Raw genomic sequence first — 19,291 nt, forward strand, 5'->3', positions numbered from 1 at the left:
CTTTTTGGGGGCCACCAGAGGGCCAAAGCCCACGAGGAACCCCCCAAAAAACCCAAACATCCCCTTTTCCCCCAAAATGTCTCCTCCAAAGACCCCACAGCGCCCCCAAAACCCCAAATTCTCCTCTTGAAGAACTTGAAGGTTCTCCAAACCATTCCTACATCCAATTTTGGGGCTTTTTGGGGCCACCAGAGGGCCAAAGACCAGGAGGAACCCCCCAAAAAGCCCAACCAGCCCCTTTTCCCCCCCAACCCTCCCCTCCGAAGACCCCACGGCACCCCCGAACCCCCAAATTCTCCTCTTGAAGAACTTGAAGGTTCTCCAAACCATTCCTACATCCAACTTTGGGGCTTTTTGGGGCCACCAGAGGGCCAAAGACCACGAGGAACCCCCAAAAAAGCCCAACCAGCCCCTTTGCCCCCCAAACCCTCCCCTCCGAAGACCCCACAGCGCCCCCCAAACCCCCATATTCTCCTCTTGAAGAACTTGAAGGTTCTCCAAACCATTCCTACATCCAACTTCGGAAGTTTTGGGGGCCACCAGAGGGCCAAAGACTACGAGGAACCACCCAAAAAGCCCAAATATCCCCTTTTTCCCCCAAAACTTCTCCTCCAAAGACCCCACAGCGCCCCCCAAACCCCAAATTCTCCTCTTGAAGAACTTGAAGGTTCTCCAAACCATTCCTACATCCAACTTCGGAAGTTTTGGGGGCCACCAGAGGGCCAAAGCCCACGAGGAACCCCCCAAAAAACCCAAATATGCCCTTTTGCCCCCAAACTTCTCCTCCAAAGACCCCACAGCGCCCCCCAAACCCCAAATTCTCCTCTTGAAGAACTTGAAGGTTCTCCAAACCATTCCTACATCCAATTTTGGGGCTTTTTGGGGCCACCAAAGGGCCAAAGCCCACGAGGAACCCCCCAAAAAGCCCAAATATGCCCTTTTTCCCCCAAACTTCTCCTCCAAAGACCCCACAGCGCCCCCAAAACCCCAAATCCTCCTCTTGAAGAACTTGAAGGTTCTCCAAACCATTCCTACATCCAATTTTGGGGCTTTTTGGGGCCACCAGAGGGCCAAAGACCAGGAGGAACCCCCCAAAAAGCCCAAATATCCCCTTTTCCCCCAAAACGTCTCCTCCAAAGACCCCACAGCGCCCCCAAAACCCCAAATTCTCCTCTTGAAGAACTTGAAGGTTCTCCAAACCATTCCTACATCCAATTTTGGGGCTTTTTGGGGCCACCAGAGGGCCAAAGCCCACGAGGAACCCCCCAAAAAGCCCAAATATCCCCTTTTGCCCCCAAACTTCTCCTCCAAAGACCCCACAGCGCCCCGAAACCCCAAATTCTCCTCTTGAAGAACTTGAAGGTTCTCCACACCATTCCTACATCCAATTTTGGGGCTTTTTGGGGCCACCAGAGGGCCGAAGACCAGGAGGAACCCCCCCAAAAAGCCCAAACATCACATTTTCCCCCAAACTTCTCCTCCAAAGACCCCACAGCGCCCCCAAAACCCCAAATTCTCCTCTTGAAGAACTTGAAGGTTCTCCAAACCATTCCTACATCCAATTTTGGGGCTTTTTGGGGCCACCAGAGGGCCGAAGACCAGGAGGAACCCCCCAAAAAGCCCAACCAGCCCCTTTGCCCCCCCAACCCTCCCCTCCGAAGACCCCACGGCACCCCCGAACCCCCATATTCTCCTCTTGAAGAACTTGAAGGTTCTCCAAACCATTCCTACATCCAATTTTGGGGCTTTTTGGGGCCACCAGAGGGCCAAAGACCACGAGGAACCCCCCAAAAAGCCCAAACATCCCCTTTTCCCCCCAAACTTCCCCTCCAAAGACCCCACAGCGCCCCCAAAACCCCCAAATTCTCCTCTTGAAGAACTTGAAGGTTCTCCAAACCATTCCTACATCCAATTTTGGGGCTTTTTGGGGCCACCAGAGGGCCAAAGCCCAGGAGGAACCCCCCAAGACGCCCAACCATCCCCTTTTTCCCCCAACCCTCCCCTCCGAAGACCCCACAGCGCCCCCAAAACCCCACAAATCCTCACACTTAAAGACCTGAAGGTTCTCCAAACCATTCCTACATCCAACTTTGGAAGTTTTGGGGGCCACCAGAGGGCCAAAGACCACGAGGAACCCCCCAAGACGCCCAACCATCCCCTTTTCCCCCCCAACCCTCCCCTCCGAAGACCCCACGGCACCCCCGAACCCCCATATTCTCCTCTTGAAGAACTTGAAGGTTCTCCAAACCATTCCTACATCCAATTTTGGGGCTTTTTGGGGCCACCAGAGGGCCAAAGACCAGGAGGAACCCCCCAAGACGCCCAACCATCCCCTTTTCCCCCCCAACCCTCCCCTCCAAAGACCCCACAGCACCCCCAAAACCCCACAAATCCTCACACTTAAAGACCTGAAGGTTCTCCAAACCATTCCTACATCCAACTTTGGAAGTTTTGGGGGCCACCAGAGGGCCAAAGACCAGGAGGAACCCCCCAAAAAGCCCAACCATCCCCTTTTCCCCCCCAACCCTCCCCTCCGAAGACCCCACGGCACCCCCGAACCCCCAAATTCTCCTCTTGAAGAACTTGAAGGTTCTCCAAACCATTCCTACATCCAACTTTGGGGCTTTTTGGGGCCACCAGAGGGCCAAAGACCAGGAGGAACCCCCCAAGACGCCCAACCATCCCCTTTTCCCCCCCAACCCTCCCCTCCGAAGACCCCACGGCACCCCCGAACCCCCAAATTCTCCTCTTGAAGAACTTGAAGGTTCTCCAAACCATTCCTACATCCAACTTTGGGGCTTTTTGGGGCCACCAGAGGGCCAAAGACCAGGAGGAACCCCCCAAAAAGCCCAACCAGCCCCTTTTCCCCCCCAACCCTCCCCTCCGAAGACCCCACAGCACCCCCAAAACCCCACAAATCCTCACACTTAAAGACCTGAAGGTTCTCCAAACCATTCCTACATCCAACTTCGGAAGTTTTGGGGGCCACCAGAGGGCCAAAGCCCAGGAGGAACCCCCCAAGACGCCCAACCATCCCCTTTTCCCCCTCAACCCTCCCCTCCAAAGACCCCACAGCGCCCCCAAAACCCCAAATTCTCCTCTTGAAGAACTTGAAGGTTCTCCAAACCATTCCTACATCCAACTTCGGAAGTTTTGGGGGCCACCAGAGAGCCAAAGACCACGAGGAACCCCCAAAAAAGCCCAACCATCCCCTTTTTCCCCCAACCCTCCCCTCCGAAGACCCCACGGCACCCCCGAACCCCCATATTCTCCTCTTGAAGAACTTGAAGGTTCTCCAAACCATTCCTACATCCAATTTTGGGGCTTTTTGGCGCCACCAGAGGGCCAAAGACCAGGAGGAACCCCCCAAGACGCCCAACCAGCCCCTTTTCCCCCCCAACCCTCCCCTCTGATGACCCCACAGCGCCCCCAAAACCCCATATTCTCCTCTTGAAGAACTTGAAGGTTCTCCAAACCATTCCTACATCCAACTTCGGAAGTTTTGGGGGCCACCAGAGGGCCAAAGACCAGGAGGAACCCCCCAAGACGCCCAACCATCCCCTTTTCCCCCCCAACCCTCCCCTCCGAAGACCCCACGGCACCCCCGAACCCCCCCCAAATCCTCACCTTGAGGGGTTTGAGGGGCTCCAAGCCGTTGCCGTCCGCCCCTTCCTCGCCTGCCTTCTTGCCCCGTCCCCTTCCTCTTCCCCGGGGTTTTTTGGCTCCGTCGGGAGGGAGGAAACCGGGCGGTTCGGCCAAAGGTCGGATGCGGGGTCGGCCCCGGGGTCGGGGGGGTCCTTCGCGTTTGGGTTTGGTGGGTTTGCGGCCTCGTTTTTTGGGGGCGGGTTGAGGCAAAGGGTGAGGGCAAAAATCGATGTCCCCCATGGGGCTGAGAGCGGGTCGGGCGCGACAACTGGAGATGAGGTCCGGGAGGAGGTCGGGAAGGCGGCGGCTGTTGAGACGGATGTCGGCGGGGACGTCGGCTTTGTCCTCGTCGTCTTCGAATTCGTATTCTTGGGCGTAGGTTTTTTTCGGGGGGGGGAAAGGGTCCCGTTTGCGGAGGAGGTGGAAAGAAGAAGTCTTGAGGAGCTTTTTGGGTTTGGAAGAGCAAAAAAGAGGAGCGGCCAAAGGGGGTTTGGCGCCTTCGCCGCCCGTGCTCTGGATCAACCCCAACGGTTCGGCGTTGACGGTGGAGGGTAACTCGTGTTTGGGGGGGTCCAGGGATAACGGGGGGGGGGCTTCGCCGGCCGTCCCCTCGGCGGGGCAAAAAGCGGGGTAGTTTTGCCCCATGTCGTAAGGGGGGGGCTTTAAACCGTCGCCGCGGGGTTCCAACCCCCCCGCGCCTTCCACTTCTTCTTCGTCCTCTTCGGCCGTTTTGGGGAAATCTTCGGGGGGGGGTCCGAACATGTCTTCCATCCCGGGAAAAAACCCCCGATCCTCGTCCTGCAGCAAAGCGTCGGGGAAGCAGATGGAGGTGAGGGGGACGAAACGGTTTTTGCCCCCCGCCGGGCTCCCCCCTTCGGCAAACTGGTCTTTAGCTTCCAAAGGAGGGGGGGCCACCGCCGACCCCCCCTCGGGGTCTAAAAGATGTCCCGTCGGTCCTTGGACCCCCCCGCTTTGGCCCAAATGAGGTTCCAATCCCAAAGGGGGTTCCAAAAAGTCTTGGATTTCTTGCGGGGGGGGTAAGACCTCCATAGGTTCGGGGGGTAAAGGCGGGGGGGCCGCTTGGGGGTCCAAACCTTGCGAGCGTACGTGGGCTTGGTGGAGGTGGGCTTCCAAAAGGAGTTGGGGGGAAGGAGCCGCCGGGGGGGCGGGAGGGGCGGGAGGGGGCGGGGGGGGAGGAGGAGGAGGGGGGGGCGGCGGGGGGGGCGGCATGCGTTGCTGCTCCAAGAGGTGGACGTCGAGGGGGGGTCTTCCCTTCGCCCGGGGGTGGAGTTGGCTTTGGGTGTGGGTGAGGACGGAGGGAAGGAGGGGACCCCCCGGGACGGCCACGGGAACGACGGGAACGGGTCCTAATTCCGGGGGGGGGTCTAATAAAAGGCCGTGAGGCTCTAAAGGGGGGGGTTCGGCTACCAACCGCCCGTGTTCGGGGGTTTTGGGCAAATAAGGGTGAGGTTGGCCCAATTCTTTGCCGGCGCTCAAGTGTTCGGCCGGTTTCTTCAATTCCTGCCCGTAGGAATCCAACTGGGGGGGTTGGTGGCCGTAGTGGACCACCGAGGTGGCCGCTAGCCCTTCCCCGCCTCCGCCGGCCCCCCCGCCGGCCCCCCGGTAGTCCTTGGCTCGTTCGGGTTTTTTCTTTTCTTTTAAAAGAGCCAATTCCAGCGCCGCCGGTCCTTCCAGGTTGGAATTGGGGCGGATGACGCTCTGTAACTGGTACCTCTCCTCCGCTTTCCCCAATCCTCCGTAAGCCCCTAAATTTTTACCGGCCCCCCCTCTCTCTTCGCAAGCCCCCAAGCCCTCGGCCGGCCCGCGGGGGGGGCTGGGAGCTTGGAGGAGATGTTGGATGAGAAAATCTTCGTCTTCGCTGCGTTCGGCCGCCAAAAGCTCCGCCTCTCCTTTCCCGCTTTTGCCGAAAGCCGGGGGGGCTCGTTCCAAACCCGCCGGCCCCCCGCCGTAAGCCGGCGTCATAAAAGAAGGGGATAAAACGGCTCCTAAATATTTTTGGGATTGCCCCGGGGAAGCGCCGCTTTGGGGACGAGGCGCCGGGGGGGATTGGAGGGGGCGGATGATGGGGGAGGGGCTGGACCCCCCCAAACCGGCGTAGGGCAACGGGGCCGCCATGGCGGGCGAGTGGCCGGTGCTGTAACTCAGCGAAGGACTGGGGGTGGGTAAACCCTGGGAGGGGGCCGGGGGGCCGTAAGCCCCCCCTTGCCCCCCCTCGGGTTGGACCCCGTAGGGCAAGGCTTGGAGCTGCTCCGGGGAATACGTTTGCCCTTGGCTAACGCACGGCTGCAAGCCCTGGCCGCCTTGGCCACCGGGCCCCCCGCCTTGCCCCCCCGGGGGGTAAGCGGGGGCTTTGCCCCCTAATTCCCCCCCCTGCCCGCCGTTGAAGCCCCCCGGGGGTTGCCCGCCGGCTCCTAAGTTTTGAGGAGGCGGGGGGTTGGCGGCGTAACCGCTAGCCGGCCCCATGGCTAGCAAGTTGGGGGGTTGGCCAGGAGAATAGGCGGGAGATTGGCTGGCGATGACGGAGCTGGCTTTGGGGGTGCTGGGGGTGTAGCTGCTTTGGCACTTGGGGGTGGCGGTGGAGCGGGGGGTCTGTCGCGACGCCGAATAACTCTTGGATTTAGTAGCGCCGGTGCTGCCGCCGCCGGTACCACCGCCGCCACCACCGCCGGTACCTCCGGCAGCGCCGGAAGCGGTGTTGGCGGTACCGCCGGTAGCGGAATACGCCGGCGATTGGATGATAGGTCGATAACTCTGCGTAGGTTCGGGTCGAGGCGCCGGAGGGTTTTTAGGAGGTTGCGGCGGTTGCGGTTGAGCTCCTTCGGAAGCGGCGGGAGATTGGTCGCCCAAAGGGCTGCAGGAGAGCGCGGCGCGGTGCGGCATTTGTTGGTAAGCGCCGCCGCAGCTCAGGTAGTGCTGGAGGCTGTGCGCCGCCGGCGGGAGTTGGGGTTGAGCGCCCGCCGGGCGTTGGTAGTGTTTGATGACGCTGTCTTGCCGGGGGACGGCGCGATCGCCACCGCCGCCGCCGCCGCCGCCGCTAGCGCCGCTAGCGCCGCCGAAAACCGAAGCGTTGTAGAGTTGAGGGGGTTGTTCCGCCGGCGGCGGCGGCGCCGCCAAAGGAGCGGAGAGGAGGTTAAATTGCGAAGAAGCGGGAGGAGGGCGGTAGGCTGAAGTCTGAGCCGGTAAACCCGAGCCTAAAACGGCGCTGCCGAGTCGGTCGAAACCCAAAGAAGAGGGGACGCTGGGTTGGGTGGGTTTGATGTGGAGGAGGGGGTCGTGGGGGGAGAGGAGCCCGTTGGACCCGGGGCTGAAGGCGGCTTCGGGCAGACTGAGCGGCGAGCTCACCGGGAAACTGCGGCCGCTGAAGGACGCCGGGTGTTGGTAGGCGCTGAGCGCCGAAGACGAAGGAAATGTCCCCGAACCGGGTAACGCTCCCGAAATGAAGAGTTCGGCCGGCGCCGGCGTGTGCATGGCTGCGGGGAGAGGGAGAGGAGGGGCAAAAAAGAGAGGGAAGGGGAGGGGAGGGAGGGGGGGGGTGGTTAAAAGGGAGAGGGGGGGTGGGGGTGGGGGGGGGAGAGTGGGCAAGCTCTGGGGGGGGTAGGGATGCCCTGGGGCGGGTAGGAGCTCCCTGGGGCAAGCGGGGATGCCCTGGGGCAAGTGGGGACCCCCTGGGGTAGGTAAGAGGACCCTGGGGCAAGTAGGAGCTCCCTGGGGCAAGTAGGAACCCCCTGGGGCAAGTGGGGATGCCCTGGGGCAAGTGGGGATGCTCTGGGGTAGGTAGGAGCACCCTGGGGCAAGTAGGAGCTCCCTGGGGCAAGTGGGGACCCCCTGGGGCAAGTGCGGAACCCCCTGGGGCAAGTGGGGATGCCCTGGGGTAGGTAGGAGCACCCTGGGGCAAGTGGGGACCCCCTGGGGCAAGTGCGGAACCCCCTGGGGCAAGTGGGGATGCTCTGGGGCAAGTGGGGATGCCCTGGGGTAGGTAGGAACTTCCTGGGGCAAGTGGGGACCCTCTGGGGCAAGTGGGGAACACCCTGGGGTAAGTAAGAGGACCCTGGGGCAAGTAGGAACTCCCTGGGGCAAGTAAGAACCCCCTGGGGCAAGTGAGGAACTCCCTGGGGCAAGTGGGGACCCCCTGGGGCAAGTGCGGAACACCCTGGGGCAAGTAGGAGCTCCTTGGGGCAAGTAGGGATGCTCTGGGGTAGGTAGGAGCACCCTGGGGCAAGTGGGGATGCCCTGGGGTAGGTAGGAACTTCCTGGGGCAAGTGGGGACCCTCTGGGGCAAGTGGGGATACCCTGGGGCAAGTGGGGATGCCCTGGGGCAAATGCGGAACACCCTGGGGCAAATGCGGAACACCCTGGGGTAGATAAGAGGACCCTGGGGCAAGTAGGAGCTCCCTGGGGCAAGTGGGGACCCCCTGGGGCAAGTGCGGAACCCCCTGGGGCAAGTGGGGATGCCCTGGGGTAGGTAGGAGCACCCTGGGGCAAGTGGGGACCCCCTGGGGCAAGTGGGGACCCCCTGGGGCAAGTGGGGAACACCCTGGGGTAAGTAAGAGGACCCTGGGGCAAGTAGGAGCTCCCTGGGGCAAGTAGGAACTCCCTGGGGCAAGTGGGGATGCCCTGGGGTAGGTAGGAACTCCCTAGGGCAAGTGGGGACCCCCTGGGGCAAGTGGGGAACACCCTGGGGTAGGTAGGAACTCCCTGGGGCAAGTGGGGACCCCCTGGGGCAAGTGGGGATGCCCTGGGGCAAGTGGGGAACACCCTGGGGTAAGTAAGAGGACCCTGGGGCAAGTAGGAGCTCCCTGGGGCAAGTAGGAGCTCCCTGGGGCAAGTGGGGATGCCCTGGGGTAGGTAGGAACTCCCTGGGGCAAGTGGGGACCCCCTGGGGCAAGTGGGGATGCTCTGGGGTAGGTAGGAGCACCCTGGGGCAAGTAGGAGCTCCCTGGGGCAAGTGGGGACCCCCTGGGGCAAGTGCGGAACCCCCTGGGGCAAGTGGGGATGCCCTGGGGCAAGTGGGGACCCACTGGGGCAAGTGCGGAACACCCTGGGGCAAGTGGGGAACACCCTGGCGCAAGTAGGAGCTCCTTGGGGCAAGTAGGGATGCTCTGGGGTAGGTAGGAGCACCCTGGGGCAAGTAGGGATGCTCTGGGGTAGGTAGGAGCACCCTGGGGCAAGTAGGAGCTCCCTGGGGCAAGTGGGGACCCCCTGGGGCAAGTGCGGAACCCCCTGGGGCAAGTGGGGATGCTCTGGGGGAGGTAGGAGCTCCCTGGGGCAAGTGGGGACGCCCTGGGGTAGGTAACAGGACCCTGGGGCAAGTAGGAGCTCCCTGGGGCAAGTAGGAACCCCCTGGGGCAAGTGCGGAATCCCCTGGGGCAAGTGGGGACCCCCTGGAGCAAGTGGGGAACACCCTGGGGCAAGTGGGGACCCCCTGGGGTAGCTAGGAGCTCCCTGGGGCAAGTGGGGATGCCCTGGGGCAAGAGGGGACCCCCTGGGGCAAGTGGGGACCCCCTGGGGCAAGTAGGAACCCCCTGGGGCAAGTGGGAACCCCCTGGGGCAAGTGGGAACCCCCGGGGCAGGATAGAACCCCTGGGGCAGCATAGGACCCCCCCAGGGCAGAATAAGACCCCCCAGAGCAGGATAGGACCTCCCAGGGCAGGATAGGACCCTCCAAGAGAGACCAGGACCCTCTGGGCAGAATAAGACCCCCCCCCAGGGCAGAATAAGACCCCCCAGGGCAGGACAAGACCCCCCAGGGCAGGATAGGACCCTCCAAGGGAGACCAGGACCCCCCAGGGCAGAATAAGACCTCCCCCCCAGGGCAGAATAAGACCCCCCCAGAGCAGGACAAGACCCCCCCAGAGCAGGACAAGACCCCCCAGGGCAGGATAGGACCCTCCAAGAGAGACCAGGACCCCCCAGGGCAGAATAAGACCCCCCCAGGTCAGGATAGGACCCTCCAAGGGAGACCAGGACCCTCTGGGCAGAATAAGACACCCCCCCAGGGCAGAATAAGACCCCCCAGGGCAGGACAAGACCCCCCAGGGCAGGACAAGACCCCCCAGGGCAGGATAGGACCCTCCAAGGGAGACCAGGACCCTCTGGGCAGAATAAGACCCCCCCAGGGCAGAATAAGACCCCCCCAGAGCTGGATAGGACCCCCCAGAGCAGGATAGGACCCTCCAAGGGAGACCAGGACCCCCCAGAGCAGAATAAGACCCCCCCAGGGCAGGATAGGACCCTCCAAGGGAGACCAGGACCACCCAGAGCAGAATAAGACCCCCCCAGAGCAGGATAGGACCCTCCAAGGGAGACCAGGACCCTCTGGGCAGAATAAGACCCCCCCCCCAGGGCAGAATAAGACCCCCCCAGAGCTGGATAGGACCCCCCAGGGCAGGATAGGACCCTCCAAAAGAGACCAAGACCCCCCCAGAGCAGGATAGGACCCTCCAAGGGAGACCAGGACCCCCCAGGGCAGAATAAGACTCCCCCAGGTCAGGATAGGACCCTCCAAGGGAGACCAGGACCCTCTGGGCAGAATAAGACCCCCCCCAGGGCAGAATAAGACCCCCTCAGAGCTGGATAGGACCCCCCAGAGCAGGATAGGACCCTCCAAGGGAGACCAGGACCCCCCAGAGCAGAATAAGACCCCCCCAGAGCAGGATAGGACCCTCCAAGGGAGACCAAACCCCCCCCTGGACAGAATAAGACCCCCCAAAACAGCACCAGACACCCCCCTCCCCCCCCTCCAAGGTGAGGATGGGGCCCCCCCAGACCCACCAGTCTGCCAGGAGGGGGTGCGGAACTGGGAGAGGAGGGAGGAGGCGGAGGGTCCCGGCTGCGGCGCCCGCGACTCCAGCGCCGAAATGAGGTTCATGACGGAGGCGTCGGGCGCAGCGCCGCCCGCGTGGTGCAGCCCCGTCTCGAAGAGCCCCGACAGCCCTGGGGGGGGGGGGGACACGGACGGACGGGGGGACAGGTTGGGGACACCACGGGGACACCACGGATGGACCCCCCCGGGGACAGGTTGGGGACACCGCAGATGGACCCCCACAGGGACAGGTTGGGGACCCCCCCGGGGACACATCGGGGACAACATGGGGACACCACGGATGGACCCCCCCGGGGACAGGTTGGGGACCCCCCCGGGGACACATTGGGGACACCACGGGGACACCATGGATGAACCCCCCCCCCCAGGGACAAATTGGGGACAACATGGGGACACTGCGGATGGACCCCCCCCAGGGACAGGTTGGGGACACCGCGGATGGACCCCCCCGGGGACAGGTTGGGGACACCGTGGGGGACACATTGGGGACAACATGGAGACACCACAGATGGACCCCCCCGGGGACAGGTTGGGGACCCCCCCGGGGACACATCGGGGACACCATGGGGACACCATGGATGGACCCCCCCGGGGACAGGTTGGGGACACCACGGGGACACCACAGATGGACCCCCCCCCGGGGACACATTGGGGACAATATGGGGACACCACGGATGGACCCCCCCCGGGGACAGGTTGGGGACACCGTGGGGGACACATCGGGGACAACATGGGGACACCGCGGATGGACCCCCCCAGGGACAGGTTGGGGACACCGTGGGGGACACATCGGGGACAACATGGGGACACCATAGATGGACCCCCCCGGGGACAGGTTGGGGACACCGTGGGGGACACATCGGGGACAACATGGGGACACCATAGATGGACCCCCCCGGGGACAGGTTGGGGACACCGCGGGGGACAGGTTGGGGACACTGTGGATGGACCCCCCCCCGGGGACAGGTCGGGGACACCGTGGGGACACCACGGATGGACCCCCCCAGGGGACAACTCGGGGACACGGCGGGGACAGGGACAGAGGCACCGGGACGGGGACACGGACGTGAGCGGGGGGACAGCGGTGCGACCACGGGGACACCGACAGACGTGGCAGGACAAGGACACGGGTCTGGGGACACAGGGACACCGTGACCCCGGGGACGGGTGACACGGTGACACTGTGTGCGTGGGGACAGTGGGGACACGGCGACGTGGGGACAGGGGGACACGGGGCGGTGGCAGTGAAGGGATATGGGGACTGGAGGGTCACGGTGACAAGGGGACACCGGGACCACGGTGGCACGGTGACAAAAGGACAGGGGGACACAGGGGACGCGGTGACAAAGGGACGTGGGGTGGCAAGGGTGGGGGTGACACGGGGACACGGGAAGCGCGGGGTCACGGTGACAGAAACACGGGGACTGTGGGGACACGGTGACAAAGGGACACGGGGACCGCGGGGTCGTGGTGACGAAGGGACCCGGGGTTGGGGGTGACACGGTGACATGGGGACAACGGGGTTGGGGTGTCACGGTGACAAAGAGACCTGAGGTGGCGGTGCCACGGGGTGGGGGTGACGCGGGGACGTGAGACGTGAGATCCCGGTGACAATGAGACATGGGAACTGTGGGGTCACGGTGACACGGGGACAAAGGGACATGGGGACAGGGTGACACGGGGACCGTGGGGAGAAGGGACGTGGGGTCACGGTGACACGGTGACAAAGGGACCTGAGGTTGGAGTGACACAGGGTCAGGGTGACAAAGTGACACAGGGTCGGGGTGTTGCGGTGCCCCGGGGTGACAATGGGATTGGGGAACAGGGTGACGTGGGGACCGTGGGGTCACGGTGACAATGAGACACAGCGACTGTGCCGTCACGGTGACAAAGCGACCTGGGGTGGGGGTGCCGTGGGGTCAGGGTGACAGCGACACAGGATCGGGGTGTTGCGGTGCCCCCCGGGTGACAAAGGGATTGGGGACAGGGTGACACGGGGACCGTGGGGTCACAGTGACAATGAGACACAGTGACTGTGCTGTCACGGTGACAAAGCGACTTGACATCGGGGTTCCGTGGGGTCAGGGTGACAGCGACACAGGGTCGGGGTGTTGTGGTGCCCCCGGGTGACAAAGGGATTGGGGACAGGGTGACACGGGGACCGTGGGGTCACAGTGACAACAAGACGCGGCGACTGTGCTGTCACGGTGACAAAAGGACTTGACATCGGGGTGCCGCGGTGTCAGGGTGACAGTGACACAGGGTCGGGGTGTTGTGGTGCCCCCGGGTGACAAAGGGATTGGGGACAGGGTGACACGGGGACCGTGGGGTCACGGTGACAACGAGACACAGCGACTGTGCCGTCGCGGTGACAAAGCGACCCGGGGGGGGGGTACCGCGGGGTCAGGGTGACAGTGACACAGGGTCGGGGTGTTGCGGTGCCCCCGGGTGACAAAGGGACTTGGGAACAGGGTGACACGGGGACCGTGGGGTCACGGTGACAACGAGACACAGCGACTGTGCCGTCACGGTGACAAAGCGACTTGACATCAGGGTTCCGTGGGGTCAGGGTGACAGTGACACAGGGTCGGGGTGTTGTGGTGCCCCCGGGTGACAAAGGGATTGGGGACAGGGTGACACGGGGACGGTGGGGTCACGGTGACAACGAGATACAGCGACTGTGCCATCGCGGTGACAAAGCGACCCGGGGTTGGGGTGCCGCATGTCAGGGTGACAGTGACACAGGGTCGGAGTGTTGTGGTGCCCCCGGGTGACAATGGGATTGGGGACAGGGTGACACGGGGACCGTGGGGTCACGGTGACAACGAGACACAGCGACTGTGCCGTCGCGGTGACAAAGCGACCCGGGGGGGGGGGTACCGCGGGGTCAGGGTGACAGTGACACAGGGTCGGGGTGTTGCGGTGCCCCCGGGTGACAAAGGGACTTGGGAACAGGGTGACACGGGGACCGTGGGGTCACGGTGACAACGAGACGCAGCGACTGTGCCGTCACGGTGACAAAGCGACTTGACATCAGGGTTCCGTGGGGTCAGGGTGACAGTGACACAGGGTCGGGGTGTTGTGGTGCCCCCGGGTGACAAAGGGATTGGGGACAGGGTGACACGGGGACGGTGGGGTCACGGTGACAACGAGATACAGCGACTGTGCCATCGCGGTGACAAAGCGACCCGGGGTTGGGGTGCCGCATGTCAGGGTGACAGTGACACAGGGTCGGAGTGTTGTGGTGCCCCCGGGTGACAATGGGATTGGGGACAGGGTGACACGGGGACCATGGGGTCACGGTGACAATGAGACACAGTGACTGTGCCGTCACGGTGACAAAAGGACTTAACATCTGGGTTCCGTGGGGTCAGGGTGACAGTGACACAGGGTTGGGGTGTTGCGGTGCCCCCGGGTGACAAAGGGATTGGGGAACAGGGTGACGTGGGGACCGTGGGGTCACGGTGACAACGAGACACAGCGACTGTGCCGTCACGGTGACAAAGCGACTTGACATCGGGGTTCCGTGGGGTCAGGGTGACAGTGACACAGGGTCGGGGTGTTGTGGTGCCCCCGGGTGACAAAGGGATTGGGGACAGGGTGACGTGGGGACCGTGGGGTCACAGTGACAACGAGACACAGCGACTGTGCCGTCGCAGTGACAAAGGGACTTGACATTGGGGTGCCGTGGGGTCAGGGTGACAGCGACACAGGGTCGGGGTGTTGTGGTGCCCCCGGGTGACAAAGGGACTTGGGAACAGGGTGACACGGGGACCGTGGGGTCACGGTGACAACGAGACACAGCGACTGTGCCGTCACGGTGACAAAGCGACCTGGGGTGGGGGTGCCGCATGTCAGGGTGACAGTGACACAGGGTCAGGGTGTTGTGGTGCCCCCCGGGTGACAAAGGGATTGGGGACAGGGTGACACAGGGACCGTGGGGTCACAGTGACAACGAGACACAGCGACTGTGCCGTCACGGTGACAAAGCAACCCGGGGTGGGGGGTACCGCGGGGTCAGGGTGACAGTGACACAGGGTCGGGGTGTTGCGGTGCCCCCGGGTGACAAAGGGATTGGGGACAGGGTGACACGGGGACCGTGGGGTCACGGTGACAACGAGACACAGCGACTGTGCCGTCGCGGTGACAAAGCGACCCGGGGGGGGGGTACCGCGGGGTCAGGGTGACAGTGACACAGGGTTGGGGTGTTGTGGTGCCCCCCGGGTGACAAAGGGATTGGGGACAGGGTGACACGGGGACCGTGGGGTCACGGTGACAACGAGACGCAGCGACTGTGCCGTCGCGGTGACAAAAGGACTTGACATCGGGGTGCCGCGGTGTCAGGGTGACAGTGACACAGGGTCGGGGTGTTGTGGTGCCCCCGGGTGACAAAGGGATTGGGGAACAGGGTGACGTGGGGACCGTGGGGTCACGGTGACAACGAGACACAGCGACTGTGCCGTCGCGGTGACAAAGCGACCCGGGGGGGGGGTACCGCGGGGTCAGGGTGACAGAGCGACGCGGGGGTGGGGTGTCGCGGTGCCGCGGGGCGACGGAGGGACCCGGTGGGGCGGTGCCGGAGGGTCGGGGGGTGACGCGGTGACACGGTGCCACGGTGCCGCGGTGCGTACCTGCGGGGTGGTGGTTGGCGGCATAGCCCTGCAGGGGGTGGTGGGCGCCGTAGGGCTGACGGTGCAGCAGGTCGGGGTCGGGGTGCGACGCCCGCGACCCCCCGTACACCAGGCTGGGGGGGGGGGGGGGGGGGAGGGGGACATGGGGGGGGGGACAAGAGGGGACACGGGGAGGGGAGGGGGGGGGGGTGTGTGTGTCAGCAGCCACACGTCTCACGTGGTCACACACACACACACCCCCCCCCCCCCCGGGAGCACAACGCCCCAAATCCCGCTGTACCCACACCCCGGGGGCGCTGGGGACACTGGGGACCACTGGGACCCACACCCTGAGGACACTGGGGACCCCTGGGACCCACAGCCTGGGGACACTGGGGACCCCGTAACCCATCCAGCATCACACTGGGGACACTGGGGACCACTGGGACCCACAGCCTGGGGACACTGGGGACCACTGGGACCAACACCCTGGGGACACTGGGGACCACTGGGACCCACAGCCTGGGGACACTGGGGACACTGGGGACCCCGTACCCCATCCAGCATCACACTGGGGACCACTGGGATCCACACCCTGAGGACACTGGGGACACTGGGGACCACTGGGACCCACAGCCTGGGGACACTGGGGACCCCGTAACCCATCCAGCATCACACTGGGGACACTGGGGACCACTGGGACCCACAGCCTGGGGACACTGGGGACACTGGGGACCACTGGGGACCCACAGCCTGAGGACACTGGGGACCACTGGGACCCACACCCTGGGGACACTGGGGACCCCGTAACCCATCCAGCATCACACTGGGGACACTGGGGACCACTGGGACCCACAGCCTGGGGACACTGGGGACCACTGGGACCAACACCCTGGGGACACTGGGGACCCCGTACCCCATCCAGCATCACACTGGGGACACTGGGGACAACTGGGCACCCACACCCTGGGGACACTGGGGACCCCGTACCCCATCCAGCATCACACTGGGGACACTGGGGACCACTGGGACCCACAGCCTGGGGACACTGGGGACACTGGGGACCACTGGGGACCCACAGCCTGGGGACACTGGGGACCACTGGGATCCACACCCTGAGGACACTGGGGACCACTGGGACCCACACCCTGGGGACACTGGGGACCCCGTAACCCATCCAGCATCACACTGGGGACACTGGGGACCACTGGGACCCACAGCCTGGGGACACTGGGGACCACTGGGACCAACACCCTGGGGACACTGGGGACCACTGGGACCCACAGCCTGGGGACACTGGGGACACTGGGGACCCCGTACCCCATCCAGCATCACACTGGGGACCACTGGGATCCACACCCTGAGGACACTGGGGACACTGGGGACCACTGGGACCCACAGCCTGGGGACACTGGGGACCCCGTAACCCATCCAGCATCACACTGGGGACACTGGGGACCACTGGGACCCACAGCCTGGGGACACTGGGGACCACTGGGACCAACACCCTGGGGACACTGGGGACCACTGGGACCCACAGCCTGGGGACACTGGGGACCACTGGGGACCCCGTACCCCATCCAGCATCACACTGGGGACACTGGGGACCCACATCCTGGGGACACTGGGGACCCCATACCCCATCCAGCAGCACACTGGGGACACTGGGGACACTGGAGACCCACACCCTGGGGACATTGGGGACCCCGTAACCCATCCAGCATCACACTGGGGACACTGGGGACCACTGGGACCAACACCCTGGGGACACTGGGGACACTGGGGACCACTGGGGACCCACAGCCTGGGGACACTGGGGACCACTGGGACCCACACCCTGGGGACACTGGAGACACTGGGGACACTGGGGACCCACAGCCTGGGGACACTGGGGACCACTGGGACCAACACCCTGGGGACACTGGGGACACTGGGGACCACTGGGGACCCACAGCCTGGGGACACTGGGGAGCCACAGCCTGGGGACACTGGGGACCACTGGGACCCACACCCTGAGGACACTGGGGACCACTGGGAACCCCGATAATCCTGCACCCGCTGCACCAGTTCCCCAGCGCCCCAAATCCCAGTACAATGGGGCCTCGGCACCCCAAATCCCAGTACACCACTTCCCCAGTGCCCCCAAATCCCAGTATGACGGGACCGGAGCCCCCCAAATCCCAGTGCACCAGTTCCCCAGCGCCCCAAATCCCAGTACGATGGAGCCTCAGCACCCCAAATCCCAGTACACCAGTTCCCCAGTGCCCCAAATCCCAGTACGATGGAGCCTCGGCACCCCAAATCCCAGTACACCACTTCCCCAGTGCCCCAAATCCCAGTATACCAGTTACCCAGCGCTCCAAATCCCAGTAGGATGGGTCCCACGCCCCCAAATCCCGCCGGAACGGGGTCCCAGAGCCCCAAATCCCACTGGAATGGGGTCCCACCCCCCCTAAATTCCAGTATAACGGGGGCCCACCCCCCCAAATCCCACTGGAACGGGGTCCAACACCCCCAAATCCCACCGGAAAGGGGTCCCACCGCCCCAAATCCCACTGGAACTGGGTCCCACCCCCCCTAAATTCCAGTATAACGGGGGCCCACCCCCCAAATCCCACTGTAACGGGGTCCAACACCCCCAAATCCCGCTGGAACGGGGTCCCACCCCCCCAAATCCCGCTGGAACGGGGTCCCACCCCCCCAAATCCCGCCGGAAAGGGGTCCCACCCCCCCAAATCCCACCCCCCCAAATCCCACTGGAACGGGGTCCCACCCCCCCTAAATTCCAGTATAACGGGGTCCCACCCCCCAAATCCCACTGGAACGGGGTCCCAGAGCCCCAAATCCCACTGTAACGGGGTCCCACCCCCCCAAATCCCGCCGGAAAGGGGTCCCACCCCCCCAATCCCACTGGAACGGGGTCCCACCCCCCCTAAATTCCAGTATAACAGGGTCCCACCCCCCCTAAATTCCGGTATAACGGGCCCCCACCCCCCCAAATCCTGCTATAACGGGGTCCCACCTCCCCAAATCCCGCCGGAACAGGGTCCCACCCCCCCTAAATTCCGGTATAACGGGGTCCAACCCCCCCCAAATCCCGCCGTAACGGGGTCCAACACCCCCAAATCCCACTATAACGGGGTCCCACCCCCATAAATTCCGGTATAACGAGGACCTACCGCCCCAAATCCCATTATAACGGGGTCCAACACCCCCTAAATCCCGCCCTAACGGGGTCCAACCCCCCCAAATCCCGCTACAACAAGGTCTAACCCCCCTAAATTCCAATATAACGGGGGTCCCACCCCCCCAAATCCCACTGTAATGGGGTCCCACACCCCCTAAATCCCGCTATAACGGGCTCCCACCCCCCCTAAATTCCGGTATAATGGGGTCCAACTCCCCCAAATCCCGCTATAACGGGGTCCAACCCCCCCAAATCCCAATATAACCGGGTCCCACCCCCCATAAATTCCGGTATAACGGGGTCCCACCTCCCCAAATCCCACCATAACGGGGTCCAACACCCCCTAGATTCCGGTATAACGGGGTCCCACCCCCCATAAATTCCGGTATAACGGGGTCCAACACCCCCAAATCCCGCCGTAACGGGGTCCCACCCCCCCTAAATCCCGCTATAACGGGGTCCCACCCCCCCAAATCCCGCCGGAACGGGGTCCAACTCCCCCAAATCCCGCCGGAACGGGCCGCCACCCCCCCAACCCCAAATCCCGGTACACCGGGCCCTCACTCCCCCCCCCCCAACCCCCCCTCCCCTCCTCCCCCGTCCCCCCCTCACCCCCCCCCCGGTTCCCCCCTCCCCTCCCGTCCCCCCCAATCCCCCCTCCCCTCCACCCCCCCCCCCCCCGGTACCTGGCCTTGGCGGAGCGCTCGTAGGTCCAACCGGGCCCGGCGGCCAAAGGATCCCCGAAACCGGCGGCGGGATAATTCCTGTCCATGGGGGCGGCGGGGCGGGGGAAAGCCCCCCCCCACCCCCGCGGATGGGGCGGGAGCGGCGGAAGGGGCGGTGGAGCGGCGGAGGAGCGGCGGTTTCGGGGGTGGGGGGGGGGGAGGGAAGAGGGGGGGGGGGAAGAGCGCTCACGGAGCCGCCATGTTGGCTGGCGGGGCCGCGCCGCCGCCGCTTCCTCCCACAATGCACCCGCGCCGCGCGCGGCGGCGGGGGGGCGTGGCC

The 19,291-nt window shown here is 64.2% G+C and overlaps 1 protein-coding gene across 1 annotated transcript in view; it reads right to left on the minus strand.

Annotated features, from left to right (window-relative positions):
• PRR12 (proline rich 12) overlaps positions 1 to 19,082 on the minus strand; it is a gene marked incomplete at its 3' end in the record, with an annotated part of 31,465 nt that extends 12,383 nt beyond the window's left edge. The window contains exons 1-4 of the mRNA XM_082500759.1: positions 18,973 to 19,082; positions 15,121 to 15,233; positions 10,438 to 10,599; positions 3,628 to 7,136 (exon numbers count right to left, since the gene is read on the minus strand). Coding sequence (XP_082356885.1) covers positions 3,628 to 7,136; positions 10,438 to 10,599; positions 15,121 to 15,233; positions 18,973 to 19,058 — 3,870 coding nt within the window. The remainder of the gene's footprint in view (positions 1 to 3,627; positions 7,137 to 10,437; positions 10,600 to 15,120; positions 15,234 to 18,972) is intronic.
• Between the last annotated feature and the right edge of the window lie 209 nt (positions 19,083 to 19,291).

This window comes from Vanellus vanellus (assembly GCF_965231255.1).
Source record: "Vanellus vanellus genome assembly, contig: HAP1_SCAFFOLD_1699, whole genome shotgun sequence".
Lineage (NCBI taxonomy): Eukaryota > Metazoa > Chordata > Aves > Charadriiformes > Charadriidae > Vanellus > Vanellus vanellus.